General features: G+C 41.4%; 1 protein-coding gene across 2 annotated transcripts in view; it reads right to left on the bottom strand.

Moving 5' to 3' along the window:
- The window catches only part of ano3 (anoctamin 3), a 47,003-nt gene that overhangs the window by 10,657 nt on the left and 13,715 nt on the right, over positions 1 to 22,631 (bottom strand). The window contains exons 2-13 of one of the 2 annotated variants that reach the window (XM_005727972.1): positions 19,858 to 20,064; positions 12,518 to 12,648; positions 12,238 to 12,393; positions 12,046 to 12,146; positions 11,877 to 11,921; positions 7,759 to 7,893; positions 7,078 to 7,184; positions 6,418 to 6,473; positions 3,377 to 3,498; positions 2,438 to 2,572; positions 2,260 to 2,356; positions 1,690 to 1,750 (exon numbers count right to left, since the gene is read on the bottom strand). In XM_005727972.1, the coding sequence (XP_005728029.1) occupies positions 1,690 to 1,750; positions 2,260 to 2,356; positions 2,438 to 2,572; positions 3,377 to 3,498; positions 6,418 to 6,473; positions 7,078 to 7,184; positions 7,759 to 7,893; positions 11,877 to 11,921; positions 12,046 to 12,146; positions 12,238 to 12,393; positions 12,518 to 12,648; positions 19,858 to 20,064 (1,353 nt within the window). The remainder of the gene's footprint in view (positions 1 to 1,689; positions 1,751 to 2,259; positions 2,357 to 2,437; positions 2,573 to 3,376; positions 3,499 to 6,417; positions 6,474 to 7,077; positions 7,185 to 7,758; positions 7,894 to 11,876; positions 11,922 to 12,045; positions 12,147 to 12,237; positions 12,394 to 12,517; positions 12,649 to 19,857; positions 20,065 to 22,631) is intronic. The other variant, XM_005727973.1, reaches the window with a different exon arrangement.

Genomic DNA, 22,631 nt, shown 5'->3' with positions numbered 1-22,631 from the left:
CCGGTTTGGTACTGGTATCGGATAAAACCTAAACGATACCCATCCCTAGTCATCACAGCCTTTAGTTGTCTTCTGGGGTCTTTCTTGTTATTTTGGTGTTGCTGAGCTGACAACACCATCTGTTCAAGTATGTAAGATTGTTGATTTGGCTGCTCCTGAAGTTTTTATGTCTTTTCAGTCCTCCCTCACTTGCCCTGAAATCTCATCTCATATTTAAGAAAGACAAAATACAATATTTTTGAATGAATTTTGAAAATTATTTGTCATGAAAGAACAAGAAAACCGATCTTGTCCAGTTTATATTGTAAAAATGAGCGATGCTTAATTCAGTGCTTTTGTTAAACCCCTTGAATTGAAGCTGAACGTTGGCTCTTCAATCACATCTCGATTGTTTGATTTAGAAGTCACTGTGCTGTAGTGCAGAGGCAAAACTACACAAATTGTGTCTTTGTCCAAAATATTATTGACCTCACTGTAGCAGTGATACAGTTTGTGTATTAGTTTGCATTAGATATGCACACAATGTGGTTTTTATAACAGATTTCCAATAAAATATATAAATATGTGGTTGGTTCTTTGTAGCCTCACAATGGCTCTCATTTATCTATTAAAATGTTTTATCCTTGGGGATTTTTTTAAACCTCATGTGGTTTGTTTTGCTTTTTTCCGGCACTGTTTTAACTCAAATTATTAAAAGCCTGCAGATTAATAAGTGATAAATCAAGCAAACAAACCAACCAAACAAGTGATATATTTTCTGTGAACTTATTTAATGTAGAGTAAAATGAGAAAGACCAGAGGCAAAAAATGCACCAGAGTTTGAATCCTCAGTCAGAACAACTTTAGCCGCTCGTAAAGATGTTGAAGTTTAATATAGCTTGACCCACTTTTGTTTAAAGAGAGAGAAAAGCGGCCTTCTCTGATGCCTACATTCAATCCCTTGGGCTAACCAATTTTTCATGTCTATCTCACACACACTCACTAACACTAACTCCAGACTTTGAGTGCACTCACTCAGTGGTGCAGTGCTGCTAACTTTGGTCCAGATAGCCAAAAGCTTTTATGCAGGATTTGGAGCTACAGACCTCAGTTAGTGCAACTGTGTGGACATTCTTTGGCTTTTGAGCTCTCATTATCAGTCACTTAGTCCAAATAAAGAACAAATTGTGTCAATTGCTCCCTCTGGCACAGGTGATTATTTACCTCCTTGACAGATAGATGGATCTGGGCCAGCCGATGCACTCTAATGCTCACACTTCATGTTACAAAGTTATTATAGCTGTGGGAAACGTAGCTGCAATATATGAATATCACGGTGCAATTCTACAACCTTGACAGCCGAGTGATATTCTGCCCCTGGAGAAATCTTTAATTATCAAACTAATTACATCAGAACTGCACTGGAAGTACAAGTGTGGAGTCAGAGAAGGCGGACTGAGATTTACTTACTGAAAAACACATTACAGACTGAAGATCTCTTGTTTGTCTTGTTTGTGTACTGCAGAGTGTCTTGTGGACTAAATTCTCAGTTGAAAAACTTAATACGTTTGGGAGAGATGAGTGGTGAGTGGAAACACGAGCACTCGAGTATAAATAGAATCAAATTCCAGTAGGGTTGGTATCGGGCAGAGAACAAAGCTTATGTGGAACAACAAGAAAAAGCCACCAACACAAACTGCTTCTACGCACCCCAAATAGCCATGAAGATAGCGAAGAATACAGTGCCACCGTTGTCAAACAGATAGGTCACCTAGAAGCACAAGCACACGGAGCGCTGCTCTTAAAAACACAAAAGTGAAACAGAATACATTATCAATATCCACAGCCCCAATTTTACCCAAAAAGATCTCCAGGCTCTCTGACAATCAACATTTTTGAGTTCAGGTCCCAATGCAGGAGATTTGTTAAAGAAATCATGGTTTTAAAATAGCATCAACTGCCTATAATAATGATCGTACAGCTACAGCTACCAACTGATTAGCTTAGCTTGGCATGCAGACTGGAAGCAGGTGGAAACAGTTCGCTGGTTATTGTCAAGTGGGAATAAATCCACCTGATACTTACTAAAAATAGACCTAATTTATTTAATCAACATTAAAAAAGTCAAATAAAATAATAAACCTAAGGTTTCACCTGAAGAACCAGGTTCACTGTGCCCCCGTTTCTAGTCTAGATACATGTCTGCTGGCATCTTTGTTTTGAGAAACTCTAAGATCATGTAATGTTGTGCATATGGAGAAATACCAAAGCTGCACTGACCTTTGCATATACACAACTGTCACTCAGCGTCCAAGGCTCACAGTTTTCCTCACACATGGGACACATGATGGTAGTGTTGGCCTCGCAAATCTCTTTACTGGGGAGAGAGTAAACCAATAAATGCCATCATCAACCGACACGATGTTCGGACTTACATGGCATAGTTGTGTGAACTGACCTGATTTGGCTCGCGTCCATGGTTAAAAGACCATAGAGGAAGACAAAAACCCCAACCAGGGCAGCGGGGATTAACATGCCCGTGTACCAGCCCAACCACGCAAAGTACAGACCGATTTTCTCACCAAAGTATCGCCTGGGAGAGACACAAAAAAATAGAGTGGAGAAAATTCACCAATTAACTGTGACGACTTAATTAGACTTGACCGTGCCCGTTCAGCGTGGAGTTGTGGGCGTCAGTGGTGCACTGTGAGATGATCACAGCGGCTTAATGGATAGAAGGTTGAACGCTAAGGCTGGAAAATAATCGATGATCCCAGCAAGCTTAAGCAAGACATTTATTTCAAAACTGCTCTCGTAAAGATCCAATACAGTGTAAAACCAAAAAACCTCTCCAAAGTACTTACCAGAACCTCAAAAACCTAATGACTTTCACGCTGTCTGTCACCTGTTTAATGCATACAAAGCTGTGAATGTGAAAATGACAAGGTGTGCTTCAGAGACAGTCATCATTTCAACTCCCTCTTGACAAGAAAGTGAAAATAATATTTCCCTAAATATCAAACCATTCCTTGCCACTCTCATGTTCCTCGTAATAAGATGGATATGACAGACTTGACAGATGGTGATGAAATGCAGAGCTACCAAGGAAGCCGGAAACTAAAGTGAGTTCATCATCAGCTGTTAAAATAGCTCCATCACTTCAGAAATAACAGACGTGCTGCGATGTCAAGGAGTTGTAGATGAGACTGCTCCTCGTGAGAAATCTGTGATCGTGCAGACTTCAAACTCCATTTAAACAACATATCTTGACTGTGATCAAAGAGAGGATCGGCAACATAATCAGGACGCGGTATCTCGCGTACGACGCACACACGTACACAATGTATGTGTACGAAAACAGCTCGTGATTTGTGTCACCTGCTTCAAAGCTGATTACCTGATGAGATCCAGAGGCTGGTATTTGTACCACATCCCCCAGCGGGCCCAGCGCTCATACAGAAGATGCCTGTGGTTCTGGGCACCGTGCGTCTTGATTGAATGTCTGCTCTTGTAACCGCCCTGATGAGACAAGAGAAGAAGAGTCTAGACTAAAAAATTTTTTTATATCCTTCAGATATAATCAGCCGATAAGAAACACAAAACATACCACATTTGAATTTTCACACTATCCCCTGCATTGTTGTTTTTTGTGATGTAGTGAAGTACTACCAAAGCTACTCCTATATTTGCTGCCTTTCATGGAAAGTCAGGTTCTCTCCACCTGCACCTCTGTGAAGGGCACCGGAAGTCTTTCACAGTGTAAAAATTATGTACAGTACTGTGTAATAATCTTGAGCCGCACCTCATTTCTTTACATCTTTACATTTCGATTCAGAGGTGCCAGACTTGCTCGTAATTTTGAAAGTGGTCTTGAGCAATTGTTTTCCAGGCTTTCTGAAGGTCGAAGGTTTTCTTTGTACATTATCTGCTTTTTCAAATATCTTCAGTCCAGTTCTCGTACCACGTACTGTCCACAAAGGCCTCATCAAAATCGGTGTCAGTGTACAACACTTAGTGTCTACAGCTAATTGTAAACTGTGGCGGAGGCTCTGTCTTGGTTTGGGGCTGCATTTCAAACTTGATGGATTTATGAACTCAAAAAGTATCATCAGATTTGATCCACCATGCAATACCATACGGAAAGCATCTTATTGGCAGCAGCTTCATTTTTCAGCATGACAATAGTTGTAAACATAGTGCCAATGCAGTAAAAGAATGCCTGGACAGAAAAACACACAATGTCTCACAAACTGTGTAGGATCACCTTTACTGAAAACAAAACAAAAGGCAGACAACATTCAAAGAAGAGCTTTGAATGTGATCTGAAAAAAATCTGTAGCAATATTCCTGAAGATGGGACAGCACGGTGGCAAGGTGCTGCCTCACAGTGGGTAGGTGCTGAGTTTAATTCCACCATCAGGCCAACGTCTCTCTGTGTGGAGTTTGCATGTTCTCCCCGTGTTTGCGTGGGCTCTCTCTGGGTACTCCACCTTCCTCCCACATTCTCTTGTCCAAAGTCAAGACATGCAGTTAGTGAGGTTAGGTTGACTGGTAACTCTAAATTGCCCATAGCTGTGAGTGTGAATGGTTGTTTGTCTCTATTTGTTGACCCTGCGACAGATGGGTGACCTGTCCAGGGTGTACCCTGCCTCTTGCCCTAAGACAGCTTAAGGCAAGAGGCCCTTTTCAGCCCCCCTGTGACCCTGAAAAGGATAAGCAGAAGAGAATGGATATTCCTAAAGATGACTTTATGGAAAAGTCATCTTCAGATAGAAATTCTAAGAAAGTTTGACTAAGAGAGTTCAAACTTTGAAGTAAAGGTGGTTATGCCAAATACATATATATATGTATTTCTATGTATTATTGTGAGTACAAGAAAATAATTATTATAATATGATGTGTTAAATTTGTTTAGATCAGAGGAATAGGGAAGGATTTGTCTGCGTTTTAGTTTGGCTTAGCTGTAGGCCTGAGAGTGTGTATTTGTTTAGAGAAAAGGGAATTTATGGACACTGGGGGTCTGCCTGCCATAAAAGGAGACAGGAAGCTACAGTTGGGGATTGCTGATGCTGATGCTTGTACCTTTAATAAAACTCATAATTGTTATAAACTTAGAAGTAGGTTTGTAGGAGACTCTCCACCTTATCTGTAAATGTAAGACAACAAGAGGCCAATGGCCCATCTGACCCATGCAGAGTGGGGGTCTCAGTGTTTGTAATATGTTAACTCTGTTTTCTATGTTGTGTAGAGGAATTTGGTGTAGCTTGGGTGAGATTACTTTTATGACCCCCAGGAAGTCACGTACGCAGAGACACACACACAGTGCTTAAACTGTTACACTCACACATCCACACGCACATTCACTCACGTGCACTCACATAGACATACAGGGTACACGCACACACAGGCACTCACGTGCTCGTGCATACACACAGACACAGAGTTTGCAGCACACCATGGGGGTTTTATTGTGGGGTCACTTCTACAAAATTGTGTTTCACAGACAAAGGAGTGGAAGATCTGCAGAGGGACACCGGCCTTGCACGTCTTCCCTTCTAGAAGATGCATGCGTAAATGAAGATGAATAAAGATGAATAAAGGTTTTTGTGAAAATGACTACTGAGTCCGGTGCCGTCTCTGGATGCTTCGAGGAATAAAAAAAGAACTGGGGTGAAACTGATTTTGTAACAATGTTTAAATAAAAATTAACTGCTTTTCACTTTCTTAGCAAAATTTAAAGAAGTGAGGGACTGAGCTCAAGATGTTTGCACAGCCTGTGCAAGCAATCTGAATTTAATTTTAGCCAAATCTGGGACTCGCGTCAGGGTTTGAATCCACCAGCCAGCCAGTCAGACAGCCAGGACATTTCTGTGTGTGTTTGCGTGTTCTACCTGGGCACACATTGGTTCTTTTCGGGTACTCCAGCTTCTTCCCAGAGTCCAGAGGATAAGTTAATTTCTGAATTAGCTTTTAGGTACAACCCTGAATTGGAACTGAACTGGAACTGAATTGGAGCCACAAGTTTAGGTTGTTTGCATTGATCGCTCTCTCAGACACCTCAGTTGTAGAGCTCTGCATCGATAGTCTGACATCAAATGGTAAAATTGCAATTGTGAATATTCATGTAGTAAGTACAAGACCTGGCATGAGTATGCACAGTCTTATAGACTTAAAGACTTCTGGATGAGGTGCATTACCTTGTGAGGAGCGAACTTGGAAGAGAATAGCAGCCAAATTTATATCGGGTATCTCATTTGCTCTTTATGGATTTGTAATCAAACCACGTAGTTTAAAGACTTTCTCTCTCTTTGAGTGAATGAATCGATGCAAAAGGTCTCTGAATGCCTTTAAAAACTGTGCATGAATAAAAATTTGATTACTCATATTAGTAATTTGTGAGTCTCAACATCTTTTCAGTAGGAATTTAAATCATCTCACCTCATGTGGAGGAAATGCAGCCTCATACGTGTTGTTGCCCAATAGCCGGTTGATTCCTACAGTGGAATAAAGAACAAGGACACCACATTAAAAATTTAAACCCACTTGTAATTGAGAGACAAATCCACAGAGTGGCTCATTAAAACCGTTATTTCTGCAGGACAAAAGCGCAATTATTGTCATCCATTTACTGAAACACCAGACAGTGCGATAAGGTGGAGTATGGATTTGAAAAGGGTTGCTCCATCTTGTGACTGAGCTGATCTGATTTCTTGGAAAGTAAAGTGGTCAAAGCTATTGAAATATTAACGTGAAACCCATTCCAAGATGCTGAGGCCAAACTTTAATCAGCAAATAATGTTGGCAGTAGACAGAGAAGATGCTGAGATAAAAAGAAAACCAATTGCCCAGAAGGAGAAGAGAGGAGAGATCAGACACAAATTACACTGTACCACTTTTGCATCGGCAGCTCCCCCTATCACTCTGAAATCAAATTAACAGAAACTGACGTTTTCCCTTTTAAAAGAAATGTAGGCTCCGTTCCTTTCTCAGTGGATAAATTGTCCTAAATGGATCATTAGGATGGTTATACGGAATGGCATTTGTGCGATGCTGCGGGAAACATTGTTCTGAACGTGAGGAGAAAGCACGGTGATTTACCCATCTTTGATTTTCCGTCCTCATACTTGGTGCGCTGCAGGACATGATGGACTATTCTACTTCTGGTAGAATTGGAGAAGAAGGTCTCTCTGTTGCTGATCGTGAAGCTGGGAGGAAATAACGGCACACTCCTTCAGTTATTCATAAAGCAACAGTGTATCAATATCACTCAGCAGAGGCCTTTAATGAGAGCTGAGTCGATAACGATGGGAGGTTATTAAAACACAATTTATGGTGCAAAGCTTGTATTCATCCCAACATTATTATCCCCTTCCCCCTTAAAAAAACAGCCCAGGCTGACAAGCTAAGGGAAAGTGGAAATGATTCACTGATAGACGAGATTAGATGATGCCTTTCATCACAGGGAAGTGTTGAAAATATGGAACAGCAAGCAAGTTATTTCACGCACATCTGCTGCTGTATTTCAATTTCTTATTTATGATCAACTTGTCTTTATCATCATGGCTCCCAAGTTCAGATGCAAAACTATAAAATATACAAGACTTTAAAGTGCAAACTTCATCGCGTGGTTTCTAAATTCCACATTAAGACTTCAGGACGTGAGTGGAAGTGATGGTTAAAAAGAGGGGTGGGGGGGCTAGGACTGCTGGTGCCCTGTAAAAACACTGTGATCCTGTTTGTGTGTCCTGGCATGCACGAGTGTGTATACATCCTCCTTACTGATGCATGCGTGCTCTGCTGAAGGGAGCTGTGTAGCAGTCGGTTTCCTCCAGGTCAGGCAAGGCCTCTTTGTCCAGCTTCATGGGATTTCTGGGAAGCCAGCTTTTGATTTGGCGACATCTCAGATGAAACCTGCTGCACAGGCGCACGCAGAGAAACAAGATTAACAGCACAGATTAAATGAAGATTGTTTACTTTGGTATGAGATGGAGTTCCCTGACCCTTTTCTCCTGACCTACCATGACGACTTCGCATTCGCACTAGCACAAAAAAGCATGTTTGCACACACATGTACATGCATTGCTGGACAGCACGTCTGATTATCTTTTTTCATTCTCATTTCCATGACCCGTGAGCCCGAGAGAGACTGATCCAGGATAACAGCTAGCTTAATCCAAATCATAGCATCACTATATTTTTGCTTATGCTAACAAACACATCTACCCAAGTCAATTGAAAAAGGAAAGTTTTCGTTGAACTCCATGCGGTCACTATATACACAAACTAATTTTATTTATTGTTTATTTCATGCCAAATGTTTTCATTTGGTGAAAGGTGTAGGCCATTACATTTTACAGCATCCACAACCCCCTTTAGCAGCAATAACGTGAAGCAATCATTTTCTATGACTTTATAAGTGTCTCACATCATTATGGAAGAATTTTAACCTACTCTTCTTTAAAACTTTACTTTACTTCATTGAGGTTTGCATGCAGCTAAAGCATTTCAGTTTGGTTGAGCTCTGAACTTTGGGTCATTGCAGCTCCTTGATTGTTTTCTTTTTCAGCAATTCTGTTGTAGCTTTGCTGCTGTGCTTGGCATCATTGTCTTGGTGTATGACCCAGTTTCAGGCCAAGCTTTAGCTGTTGGGCAGATGGCCTAACATTTGACTCTATAATACACTGATATACAGCGGAGCTCATACTCGACTAAATGACTAAGCTGCCCAGGTCCTGTGGCTGCAAAACAAGCCCAAATCAACTGTTCCACTGTGTATTATGCCAAACATCTCCAATGTGGTCCAAAGGACACTGCAAATCTAAGCTGGGCTGTCAGAGAGATGAGGTTTTCCTGGGTATCTAATTGCAGACATCTGGCACCAACTTAGCCTCTGAATTCCTATAGAAGTAGTAAGTAGTAGGGCGATCGTGGCTCAAGAGTTGGGAGTTTGCCTTGTAATCGGAAGGTTGCCGGTTCGAGCCCCGGCTCGGACAGTCTCGGTCGTTGTGTCCTTGGGCAAGACACTTCACCTACCGCCTACTGGTGTTGGCCAGAAGGGCCGATGGCGCGATATGGCAGCCTGACTTCTGTCAGTCTGCCCCAGGGCAACTGTAGCTTGCCTCCACCAGTGTGTGAATGAATGGGTGGATGACTGGGTGTGTAAAGTGCTTTGGGGTCCCTGGGGGGGGGGACTAGTAAAAGCGCTATACAAATACAGCGTCTATCTGTATGACTGTGCCATATATACATATATTCACCATTCAGGAATAACCAAATGTATAGTATTACGTTAGCACTGTATGGTCATTTGTGGCGCCCAAAAAACGAGAGTTTAAAACAGAATTTAACAAACTGGGTGATACTGTTGGACATCTTTTATATCCTGTCTGAGTTTTACATTGCACACTATCTAATTTTAGGACATTAACTTGTCATAAAAAAATACAGTGAAGCATTAATTTTCAGATATTTAGTCAATAACAAGTTAACTGAATTATCATTTTCATCAATGCAAAGAGTACATTTGAAGATATTTCAAAGTATAAAAAGGTGAAAATCTCAGAGCTGCTGCCGATGCCTTGGTCTGTATAAATGTAAAAATTTGCATATAAAATTTAACTGTAGTCGACTCACAATTATAAAGAAATTTAAGTTAAAATCTAATAAATTGAAACCTAATGGTGATGACATAAGTAGTAAGAAGCTGCAAAAAGAAACAGATGTAAGGATCTAAGGGTAGAGAGGACATCACAGTTTTTGATACCGGGCTTTATTAATAAAATGTATCTGACTTTAATATCAGTCCCAGCAGGAATTATCCTCAGGCAGCCATCAGTTTCTGTACAAAATGTCCTGACAATCCTTCAGTCTGGACAAGTGTTTGATCAGCCTTCAGACAGACACTCTTTCAGTGACTCTGCTATGCAGCTAAAAATCTGCTCGCTTGGCAATGCATCCTTCTCCAGATTTGTTGGAGAGGCCTCCAGTAATTTGTGAGGCTGCTGTTCTTGTATGCATTAAATAAATACAAATAGCAATTCTGCTGCAAAACGTACTTGCTGACAGATAGTGTTTAATGTGTTGTTATGAAGGCTCCAGGTACTGTATGTAAAGATACTGATATCAAACCAACAAGCAGTCGCCACAGCCCATTTGTTCAGCATTACAGAAATGTGAGTTAGAGACAAACCATTAGTTAACACATAAAGCTCATTTACTGCTCGGGTAGATTTTTCTTTTAAGAACAACAGCTTAGCGAAAGCCTGCAGGAGCGCTGAGGAAAACATAATGATCCTCATTCTTCACAATGACTAAGATCGCTCTCACACAAGATTTAATTTAGTTCCCTGAAGTGCTTTGTTCTCAGTTGGACAGGTGGGCGAGTGATTCTTGTCTGTCCGTGTGATATTGTCTGATTTTTGTGCGTGCGGTTAGTGTGTATACACGGTATGTGAAAGCGTAACAAAACAAGCCTGCAGTTATCAGAGTACGGTCAACCTCTTTAATTTTCTACTGACTACAGTCTGTCTATCATATGTCATTGTGTTAGTTTATGGCTACAACGCAGTCGGCATTTAAGTAGAATAAAACACTAAAGCGGGCACTTATACTGCAGTTAGTGTGTCAGGTCCACTTAGCCTTGTTCAGCTATGCTAATAAGCTGTGTTCAAAACAGCAAAACAACAGCAACGACAACACTCCCAGCATGTTCATAGTTTAATGGATTGAAGCGAACAGTCCTCCACCACCAGCAGTATCACACTTCACTAAATGTTACCTTTACAGAGCTTAACAAAGGCCCTTTCATAGCTCAGACATTAAGTGTCCACTTTGCTGTTGCTCAAGTATCATTTTAGTTCTTTCTCATCAAGTGAGTAAAGCCATTGAAAAAATAGCTTTCAAATTTTATGCATTTCTCCATAATGTTAAATAATTATAACAAATAAGCCATGACTAAAGTTATCAAACATTTTGCTGCATGAGTGAGTATATATTTTAAAGGAAATATTGTAAATCAATATATTTTACCATCAGTTGAGAATCATTTGCATTTAATGAAAACTATGGCTGTGCACGACTCATTCACGAGTGATTAACCACATACTGATGATCTATCCAGCAATTTGATGCGACCTTTACATGACTGTGAAAATAAGTTTGGTGTACAAAAATCTAAGAACCAGGTGTTTTGATTTTTAGTATGGTGGTTTTTAAAACAGTGTTCTACCACATTTTCTTTCAGTTTCTGGTTATTTCTGTCTGCTTTCCAGTGAGAAGAGGAAATGGAAATTTGGAGTTCTTCACAGAACTTGGACAACACTTGAACACCACATCAAAGCGCAAATGCGGCTCTCTAAAAATAGCATGCAAATAAGTCTGTGGGGCTCCATTTTATCTTTTATGAAGAGTATTTTATAGAAAAGCAGTCAGAACTGGGTGAGCTGCTTTACTGGACCTTTAAAAACGTGCTGTATCGTAAACTCATTATTTTTTAAATAAATAAAAAAGGCCATGCATTTGGAAAACCCTGAAAAATTAAGTACCGCACTTAATCAGTTAAGAATAGTAGTTGATATTGTTAATTATTGTTAAAAGCTTTCCTTTTCAATTATTTATTGCAACTCATCTTTACTGCATACCTTCCAACTTTAAAATTCCAATGTTTATAAATACTCTATATGTACAGTACACTCAACTTTCACATACTTTATCACTATGAGGGCTGCAAAAGGACAAAAACAGGCTTACTCAATCTTCCACCGTCTCTGTTCCTCACAGACTCATAAATTCAGTCCATCATCCAACTTACTACTGAATCCCCCAGACACACCTATGCCTATGGATTTGATTAGAGACACAGATGTATTCAGAGTAAATTATTCCTTAAATCGACTTACCTGCCCAAGGTTTTGCTCTTCCAGTCTGTAAAGTAGCATTTTTTTCTTTAATAACAGACAAGAATATAGGTTAGAAAGACTGTGTAAAGTTGCTTGTGGCTTAAAAAACAACAACAAAAAGATCTACTTTTATGTTTTTTCAGAGTTAAAAGGTTCATTCTTTATTTACCTGAAAGGCATTCGGATATTCATCTGCTCAGCGTACTTGCAAAGCGTGTCCCAGGTAGCATGGATCTTCACAAACATGATGTCGTTGTTCGTCAAGGAAGGCTTTCGAAACAAAAAAGGAGTGCAGGGAACTGAGAACAAGGGAGATTTAAGTAAATAATAAAGCAACTAAAAGTCTCCCAGGTATATTTACCTCTTTCTCCAGCATCAGACCTTCAGCTCGTAAATTCTTCTCAAACGTGCACCTCTTCTCCACCTGTGGACTCGACTTCTTATAAACCAGGATGTAGTCGATGCGCTTTTTACCATCTCGGAAAAAGAGCCCGGATGAATCCGTTGGTTTCTTTCTCTGGAACAACAAAGTTTTATCCAACACAAAGGACTGCTTCTCAGTGTGCTAATGCCAAAATAACTTGGAACATCATCAGTTTACATTTTGTGATGATTCAGGTGGATCAGTGAAAGTGTGTTACCTGAACTGAATCTGTGCGGGCCTCTAATTTAGCACGGGTGACAGGCTTTTGCAGCAGAAATGACTCGTCTGCCCTCGTTTCACACGTACTCACTTCAGACTCCTCCACAAAGTGATCCTTGCCATCCTCTGCTGCACACAAGTCACAGCAGGACCAATAAAAACACTACTGAACTGGTAAGAAACAACTAAGAGTACCTGAAGTGCAATAGGTCTTTGTTCTTGCTAAAGTCAATATTCTCCCTAATCTGGCTGCCAACGCTGACATTAGATTTTTATTTCGCTAAGAGCTAACTTATTTAAACGTGGGTGTCAGGTTGAAAACAGGTTGATGCAATTTAACAGATCCGAGCACCGACGTTTAAAAAGCCCCAATCTTATTTCCTGCCTTGATATGTGCAAACCAAATAACATTTTGTCCAGCCCACACAATATAAACAGTAAATATTGTGCCATAAATTCATTTTCTAAATGTCCCAGCATTGCTTTTTTTTTGCCTTGCTGATTATTCCTCTGCTGCAAAATGTGTGTTAGCTTTTCAGCTCACCATTTTATGAGGGCAAATGTGTTTGCTGTGCAAAACAAAATGATTTATTAGTCTCAAGAAATACTTGTTGTGTGGGTTGTTATGACACAATCTAAACTTCATAATACAAGCTCTGTAATTGCGTGACATGGGAGATGAGGCATTTCACAGCACAGCACAGCACAAGTTATACTTTCTCAGGTACATGTGACAGCTCATTAGCTAATTTCTTCAGGCAGCTGTATCTTTACCTCCTTATCAGTGTAGTGTATTGTTTGATACTGATGTGCAGAAACCAAGTATAAGAAATCCATATTAAGAGAAGCAATGCTGCTGTATGGGTTCTACTTCTTTTTCTGTAGCTAACCTTGCTCCTGTGACCTGGAGTTTTCGTCTGGATTTTTAGAGCGATCAGAATGAGCCAAAATTTCAGTGTTTGGGGGGGAAAAAAAGCAGCATGGGGTTCATTTATACCTGCTGTGGCTAACAACCTCCACATGTTTTCAGCTCACCTTCACATGTGTCAGATGTCAAATGCAGGGAGGTTATGGAAGAAAATATCTGTTCCCCAGCACAAACAGGATGAAACTATAATAGTATTAAAGCATTTCTTCCCAAGTCTACAAATCTAGTCCAGAAAGAGGAGCTAAATTGACAACCTTCTTTACACCTACTGGTGTACAGTTTGTATACAGTTTGTTTTAATTCTCTATTTATACTCACTTTATTAGGTACACCTGCTCAACTGCTTGTTAATGAAGCAGGGCAGGTGTAGAGTGTGCCTTCTGCTGAAGTTCAAACCAAATAACAGAGGGAGGAAAGGTGATTTGAATGTGGCATGGTTGTTGGTGCCAGACAAGGTGGGTTGAGTATTTCACAAAAAGCTGATCTAATGGGATTTTCACATACAGTTGTCTCCAGGGTTTACAGAAAATGGACCGAAAGAGAGAAAATATTTAGTGAGCAGCAGTTCTCTGGGTGGTGATGACAGAAGAGAATAGCCAGACTGTTTTGAGCTAACAGGAAGGCAACAATACCTGACATAGCCCCTCGTTACAATCAATGTATGCAGAACATCTCTGAACACAGAGAAGCAGATGGACAACACAGAAAGTCACTGTTGTCAGCTAACAACAGGGAACCAAGGATATAGCTTGCACAGCCTCACCAAACGTGCACAAGAGAAGACTCGAACAACATTGCTTGATTTGATGAGTTTCAATTTCTGCAGGAGTGTTGGGAAGGTAGGCTCTGAATTTATCATAAACAACATGAAAGCATGGATCCATTCTGCCTTAAATCAGTAGTTCACGCTCATGGTGGCATAATTTTGTGGCACACTTTAGGCTCCCTTAGTACCGACTGAGCATTGTTTAACCACCACAGCCTGCCCTCTATGACCACAGTGGATAAATCTTCTGATAGATGCTTCCACCAGGACAACACATCATGTCACAAAACTCAAACTGGTACAACGAGTTCACTGTGCTCAAAACGCCCCCACAATCACCAGATCTCAATCTAATAGATCACCTTGGGGATGTGTTGGATGTTTCCAGCACCTTTATGAATATACGCAATAATGAATTAAGGAAGCTCTGAAGGAAAAAGGGGGTCCACACTCAGTACTTTGTAAGATGTACCTAACAAAGCAGCTAGTTTAAAGTTTCCCCATAATTAAAGTTAATATTTGTAGTTTTTTTATCATTTAGAAATAAAAGTATTGTGTTGAAAAATGACTGACGTCTGGCTAATATTTGGTAGTAAAACAAATCCGAAAGGAGACGAGATGTCCAATTACACTGTGAAACTAATATGAATATTTGAAGCTGATCAGTTGTGATGATTCATGAAGAGGCTCAGAAGTAAAAAGCGAGCGGATTTATCTATTTTATTTCACATCTGGAAAAAATATAATTATAATACAGATGAGCAGAAATACTTGCTACTTAATGTGATGTTCACTGTCAAAACCTTTTTATCTTTAAGGGGGACCGGTTATGTTTCTCCCTGTTTTCTGTCAGGTGTACTGTTACAGGGGGAAGAGAGGTAAAATAGCTTCTTTCTGTGAGTGTATTAACTGAGGTGTTGCACCAAGAACCAGTCTGAGATAAGTAAGGATTACTTTGGACTGTTAATAATGCGGAGTAGAGTCAAACAATAGACTTAATGTAGAAAAGCCAGTGTGTTAGTGTGAACTACATTACCCAGTGGCCTCTGGGCAGTGATGGGATTCATGGGATTTCTGAGCTAGATGGTCTTCGTTCGTTCCTGGGCTAACGATTGAGGAGAGAGCTGCTGGGAAGGAAAGCAAATAGTCCATCCTGTATTTGTTGGGGAGGGTGTGCGTCACATAAACAAACCACACCATATTACCCCCCCACATTCTCCTGCTGTATGCCATACCTCCCTGTACCATCCATCTGACCGCCAATAAACTCCACCTGTGGTAATCTAATCCCTGGATGTCAGCCTCTCCTTCTGACCGAGGATAGTTACTATTGCAGCACCACCCAGCATTAAACTGACGTACACCATTCTGTACAAAGTGGATAGCCCGCCTTCTCCAGTTTTCATAGCCGACGCTCATTGGCCCTCAGAAGAGCCATGACAGCTTCTTGAGGTGCCTTCACCTGAGGAAACTCCGTGCGGCGAAGCAAGGGAGTAGCATATCGGTGGACTCCCTCTACCTGTACGCGGACTGTCCTTGATTCAAGAATGTCGATTGCCTGCTGGTCCTCCTTTGACCTGGTGGCCTCCTTTTCATTCCTAAACGGGAGGACGTCAAGCTGCCATAGCCTCTCAACATCTTTGGAGAGCTCTGAAGTCTGTGGGATGAATGATGAGTGCAAGCATGCCTGTCCAGCCGCTGGATGAGGAAGACTCTTGGCAGGTCCCTGCAGCATCAACCCCAGCTCTGTGCAGACTGCTACTGGCCCTCCAGGTGGTCCACGAATCACCGGGTATACTGGAGTGATAAGGTGCGGGTGATCTGATCCAATCAGGATCATAGGTTTCACCTTGCTGAAACCTGTGAAGGGAAGTCTTTGTAGATGACTGTACTTCCTTTTGAGTGTTTCCACTGGGCTAGATTGCTCCGCCCGAACCAGTTGTTCTGTTGTGAATGCATTTAGTATTTGATGCCTCACCTTCGGCTTAGCTTTAGTGGACACCTCCAATGATATGCTTCCCCCATGCAGCTGCAGGACATCCTGTCTGATGGTTCGGAGGGCCAGAGCCTCGTCTGTTGGGGCTAGGCCGAGGAACTTCACAGCAGCAGGCAATATTATGGTTCTCTCTGAACCGTCATCCAGCACAGCATAGGTGTCCATGGTTTTCTTCCCATTGTGGAGTTGAACTCTTACCACCTTCAACATCACTCTCCCAGAGTGACTGGGATGGTCAACATAGATGACACTGGATGCTGTGCACATGGTCAGGATACTGAGGTTCTGCTCTTTAGCCTTGGCGAGGCTATGTAATACAAGGAGGTGTTGCTCACCACAGGTGCTGCAGGGTTTCTTGAGCGTGCAGTTGTCAGCAGAATGGTTCCGGCCACACCTCCAACATTTATTCTTATCTTTGATCCAGTCCAAACCGCAGCCACCTCCAGCCGGGAGAACTCATTACATCTACTCCAGTAATGCTCTGTCCCTTCACAGAAAGGATAGTAAGGCTTGAAACGTTCTCTTTTCTTCTGCATTGCAACAGCCTTTGGACCTGGATGGGCCACAGCAGGTGGTTTGGTGGCTGTGGTTTCAGGTCCATAATAAACAGAGGCCAACTTGGGTTTGCACAGGATATTGCTGAGTTCACTCTGTACCAGTTGTCTTGGCTGACCATACTTCTGCTCAAGAGCCCTCATTGCACTAGTATATGGAGTTGGGTCATGGATGTAGCGTTTAGTCACTTGGTATGCACTTGGGAACTTCAAGTGATCTAGCAAGATCTGATACTTATAATCCTCGGACAAGTGCTTGTGAGGCCCAAGAACACTATCCAGTCCTTTCTTCAGTAAGGCAAAGTCACTCTCCTTCCCAGAACTGAAAACAGTGAGCTTGGGCTTAGGGAGGCCATAGAATGATGCAATCAACATTTCCAACATACTGGGTTCTGAACTCACGTGGTTTGCTGCTGGGGGCATACCTGGCTGAGGTCTAAGCTCCTGTGCAGATAGCACAGGCTGGAATGAAGCATATCGAGGCTGTTGAGGCAGAGGGCAAAGTGGGGGGATCCATGGCTCGAAACCTCGAGTGAAATCCTCCTTTGCAGTAGAAGGTTGCATAGTGGCTGGCTCAGCCACTAAGGGAGGGTCTGGTTGAGATGTCTGCGATGGCACAGGAGGCCCAGACATCTGTATTGCCAGTGGAGCTACAGTGCTGGCTACAGCAGGTGGAGCAGGAGTTGCTGGATGCACTGGTGTGAGAAGATAGTCAGGACATGGTGAAGTGAATCTCGGGGCAGACGCTGATCTATCCATAGAGAGCACTGTGGGTGGCCCAACGTGTGCAGTGGAAGTGCCAGGGACTGGGGCTAAAGGAGCTGACATCACACGGATGGGCTCTGTAATTCTCTCCCCCTCCTGAATTGATTCGGGCTCCCTGGCTGTAGGATTTGGTGTAGAGACAGCTGAAGCCATTGGTTCCACCTCCATTAATATCCCCTTTGGCACTGGAGAGGTGAGCTGCTCAAGTCGCTGCACACGTTTGTTAAGGTCGCGGGACTCTGCTACAGTCACTTGCAGAGATCACATCTGATGCTGGATATTAATCAGACAATCCTCCATTCTTCGCCATCTTATCTCCTCCACATCCGGCCTCCTTGTGTAGTGGGAGTCTGACGGTGCCATCATAACCTCCTCTGTTAGATTGGGTGACAGCCTTGGCCCACGGATATGGTAGGACAACTCATAGTCCACCAGATGTCCAGGGATTCGATGGATCCTGCTAGGACTGGGACTTCGTGCATCATCCTGCTCTCTGGAGGCAGCCATGTCATGCAGGTGCGGCATATCCGGCTCGAAGGACCAAAGTGGCTCACCACAGGTGCTGCAGGGTTTCTTGAGCGTGCAGTTGTCACCATTCTGTACACGTAAGGAGGTGGAATAATGAGCAGAATGTGTCCCTTTAAGGTGAAGTGTGATCTAATTGTCTTTATATAATGTGGGCACTGTTCAAGTTCTCATTCAAATAAAAATTGTGTGGATTTTTATGCCTGTAGTTCCTGTTTCAAGTTGCGATAAAATGATAACAATAGCAGTAAAATATAACCCGCTGTACATTTTCAGTTCTCTAGCAGTTTGTCTTCCAGCTTGAGAACCACTGAAAAACATCTGTCACTTTCCACAGGTGGGAAACTGTTGATGGATGATCTTCCTTGTTTACCAGCTCCTGCTTTTTGCTCTGTCTACACTCTCTCCTTCTGTCTGCACTCTGAGCCAAAAAGGAAAAAAAAAAATTCAGACCTGCTCCTTACACGAAGAGACGGTTTACACCAGAATAGAAACACCTCGTGCAGACAGTGTGTAATTCTTATATCAAGTCCCACTTTTGCACACTGCACTCCGCACCAAAATAACAAGTATGCAGACAAAGGGCATTTCAAGGTCAGGAAAATACCAATATGCTGAAGTGCTGCATGCACTAGTTTTCATGCTGTGAAAAAAATAGCACTCTCACCGTCTGTGGCCTCTAAATATTCTTGAAGCTGTTAATGAGACCGAGTAATTTTCGTCTCCAGCAGGCACATCCGTGGTACTGGCCCATAACAATAATATACTGTATTTATATTACCAGCGTTTTCCCATGCTATCGCATTCCCTCGGAACGTGTTCCCAGCAGCTGCGACTTTGCGCAGTGTTTTCTAAATCCCCTGCAGCATTAACACAATCTGTTCCATCAATATTACACACAAACCTTAAGTACCACCATCAATATAAAAATCCGTGTAGTGACCAGCTCAATTCCTGTTGAACCTAAAGTTCAATACAATCAGTCCACAGGACAGAGAAAATAATTAAACATGCCATTCAGACAATGAAAGGCGATAATGGTGAAAACATTTCAGAGGCTTTTGTTTTTTTGGAAATATTATACAACCTGTGATGTATACAACACAATTACTTCACAGAAAACACTTACACTGGGGGAAATAATTCTTTAGGAAGAGCAATGCTGAGTATAAACCCAAAGAACACTATCCCCATCAAGCATGGAGATGTAAACGTTATGTTTTTGGGCCGTTCTTGTGCTAGAGTACGTGATAACTGTACGTCACTGTGGGGCCATTAGACGGGGCCATGTACCATAAAATCCTGGAAGAGAACCTCCTTCCCTCAGCCAGAACTCTTGGTCTTCTAGCACGACAGTGATCCAAAACATGCAATCATACCACCAAAAAACAAACGAGTGACTAAAGAAGAAGCACATTAACCGGATCAAGAAATTATTTCCTCCACTGTATATTTATTAGGAGGCCCTGCAGACCATGATTGCTGTGGATCTTTAAAAAAAATTAAAATAAAAAATAAAGCTTCGTCAACAAAAACAAGAATTTCTTTTTTCAAGTTATTTTTTTTATTTATTTCTTTTTGGCCAGCAAAGAACAGCAGAAGTCACAAATTAAAAGCAAACAAGACACAGTGATTAAACCTACAGTTGTATGATATTGTAATGTTAAAGTGTGCACATACTTTCATGGTGAGCTTCAATATCTCGCAAGATTAATTTAAATTGATGTAGGCGCTCTCTAATAACTGAAGCATCTCGTCCACTAATGAGTATAGAAAACATGTGAGTTACTGACAGCGGACTGACCTGTCTGTGGGGGGAGGAGGCTGCAGGAAGTGCTGATGCTCTGACTCAGACCCTCAACCTCTGGTTTAGGCTCCGGGCTCAGAGGCACAGACAGGAAGTGGTTGAGGTTGGTTGGATGAGTCTGACTCTGGGCCAGGCAGGGCAGACTGCGGCGAGATGGCTTTAGGCTCTTCTCCTTCAGGATCTCGCTGATGCTTGTGTGCATGCCTGAGGAAAAAGAAACGGAGGAAAAGTTCATGCCAATAGTTGCTTAAAAGAAAGAAGAGCAGTCAGAAATCTCTCAAGCCTAAAAAAATTCCATGCATGAGTTTTTCAGAATAGCTCATGGAGAAAAAGAAAGTGTTTTATACACTTAGTTTTATGTCATATTGTACAATTTATACACAGATCCACTGTGAAATTTATATTTCTATATACGGCAAATAGAATAATACAAATATGTTTTAATCAGATGCACTTGCATTAAAGGATGGATTGGCTTTGGCTGCGCTCGTTGATGAAGCTCTCAAAGAGACATCAAAAAAACAAAAAATTATGCAGAGAGAACTACTCACCACTACATCAGCACTTCATTATAAGTCAGCAATACTACAAAAGTGGTACTCTAAAGTCCATGTGGTATGTGATGGTTACACGTATTACCACGAAAGTCTCTGAAAATAATCAGGGAAGAGGTCTGCTCACAACTCACACCGTTAGATTACATGTTGACAGCTGGTAGCATAGTAGCTAATGAATGAGAAAGTGATAAGAAAATATGAAAGGCGCACCGCTCAACAGAAAGTAAGCTTACTTGTTATGGCTAAGTGGACAACAGTCATGTAATGCTGTTCTCCAATTTCAATGCTTGTACAACATTGTGGAAATCACCACAATGATGGCATTTCAGTTTGGACATTTGATGTTGCATCAGTTTGGATAATTCTTTAATAAATCCAGCTCTTCTGGGTCAGCCAGTTTTATATAATATAATAAACACCGCATGACTGGATTATCTCTTCAATAAAGCAGCTGAAGTCAATAAACAGTAAAATAACACCCCTGGTAAGATGTTAAAGTAAGAAGAACTTGACATGCTGTACATCAATTATAGCATTAATGAGTTTCTTTCCGCTGTTTCCTATCAGGTTTCCATCCATTTTCTTAATCATTTATCCAACCAGGGTCACAGTGGGGCTGAAATCTATCCCAGCTGACATTAGGCAAGATGTAGGGTTACACCTTTAACAGCTACATCACATGACTAACAGCCCAATTCAGAATCAACATTTAATTAAAGTGTTTGTCTCTGGACTGTGGGAGGAAACCAGAGCACCCATAGAAAAGCAACACCAACACAAACATGCAAACTCCCCATGGAAAGCAGATCATGAATCATCACTGAGGCAACACGAGAGTTAGTCAACCTGCTACAAGTTTATTTAAAATATTCATCTTATCATTTTACTTCCTTGCTTGTATCTGCTTTGCATTCACCATTTTTATATTTGCTTGTATCTTACAAAACAGCATATATGACCAGTAATAATAACAACAAAACATTAAAAAAAAAACTGAGTGCCCTGAAATCATGAGAGGGGATGAAAAAAACAAACAAAAGAAAGGCGAAATCTCTGTCAAAAGGTCCACTTTTTTATGGGCTCCACTGATAATGTCTGTCCTTCATAGTGCATTAAAACCATCAGCACTCCCTCATTTCCATCAAATGACGCACTCCAGTACCTCGAGACCAGCAGTGCCTTAGCACTCCAACCGCCTGAACAAATAAACATTTAATAACATTAACTTGTTCTACACCCCGATTAGCTTTGCGCTAACAGAATATTCATCACTGTGACGATGAACTGTAAAGAGAGAAGTTAATGAGAATAATGAACGACCATCAGTTGAAACAGAACACTGTAAATGACCTTCAGCCTCAGCTCTGCAGCTCCTGACTTATTTATTAACGAAATTAAGGTGTTGTCTTTAGACGGGAACGTGACTTCTTTTCACATCCAGTGATGAATTCACTCACTGACCTTCCTGAAACATTCAAGTGAAACATGAATTGATCATTTACTCTCTGTACAGTGAGGGCCCGAGCTGCAAGCTGTTCAATAATTCATTTTCATGACATTGAGCTGAATGGGTTTGTCATGGGGAGGCCCTGTAAATTAAAGAGGACGTGGCACGCAGTGTTCGTCGACCGCAGTCATCCTCATCCTTCCATCGTGCTGCAGGTTAAGCATTTAAACCTGTGAGTGTTATGCTGAGCACAGGGTCATATATGAGATCTTGAAGAAGATTTTAATTCATTTTCGTGTTTCTCACCTGTCTTCTAGGCCGCACTTTCTCTGGTTTAAAAGCAGGAAGGACCAAACTGACCCCCATGTGGTGTGGGCTTTCCTTGATGACATAACGAGGAGGAAAGCTTGGAGGCAGCTGGAGACCAAGTTTCCACTATTAGCATGCTTAGTATTGTTTAAATATAGTCTGGTAATGAAAGAGCACCGCTTTAAGTTAATTGATTCTTTTTTTCTTCTGGACTGGTCTGCACAATCTTAATAAACAGATATTTACATGCGAATATGCAGAATTTACAAGATCAGAATCAGAATCAGAATGGGGTTTATTGCCAGATGTTGAGGTTTACAACATTAGGAAATTGCTGCGGTGCTTCAGTGCAAACAATAAGAATTAAAGTGCTATGTAGAAAGAAAGATATGTGCATGAGATATACATGAGATATATACATGAGAATAAGAATTATGAGTGCTACGTAGAAAGATATA

The sequence above is a fragment of the Pundamilia nyererei genome, unplaced genomic scaffold, assembly GCF_000239375.1.
Source record: "Pundamilia nyererei isolate P.nyererei 1_Seehausen unplaced genomic scaffold, PunNye1.0 scaffold00027, whole genome shotgun sequence".
NCBI lineage: Eukaryota > Metazoa > Chordata > Actinopteri > Cichliformes > Cichlidae > Pundamilia > Pundamilia nyererei.
This window is presented reverse-complemented; position numbering and strand designations above follow the sequence as displayed.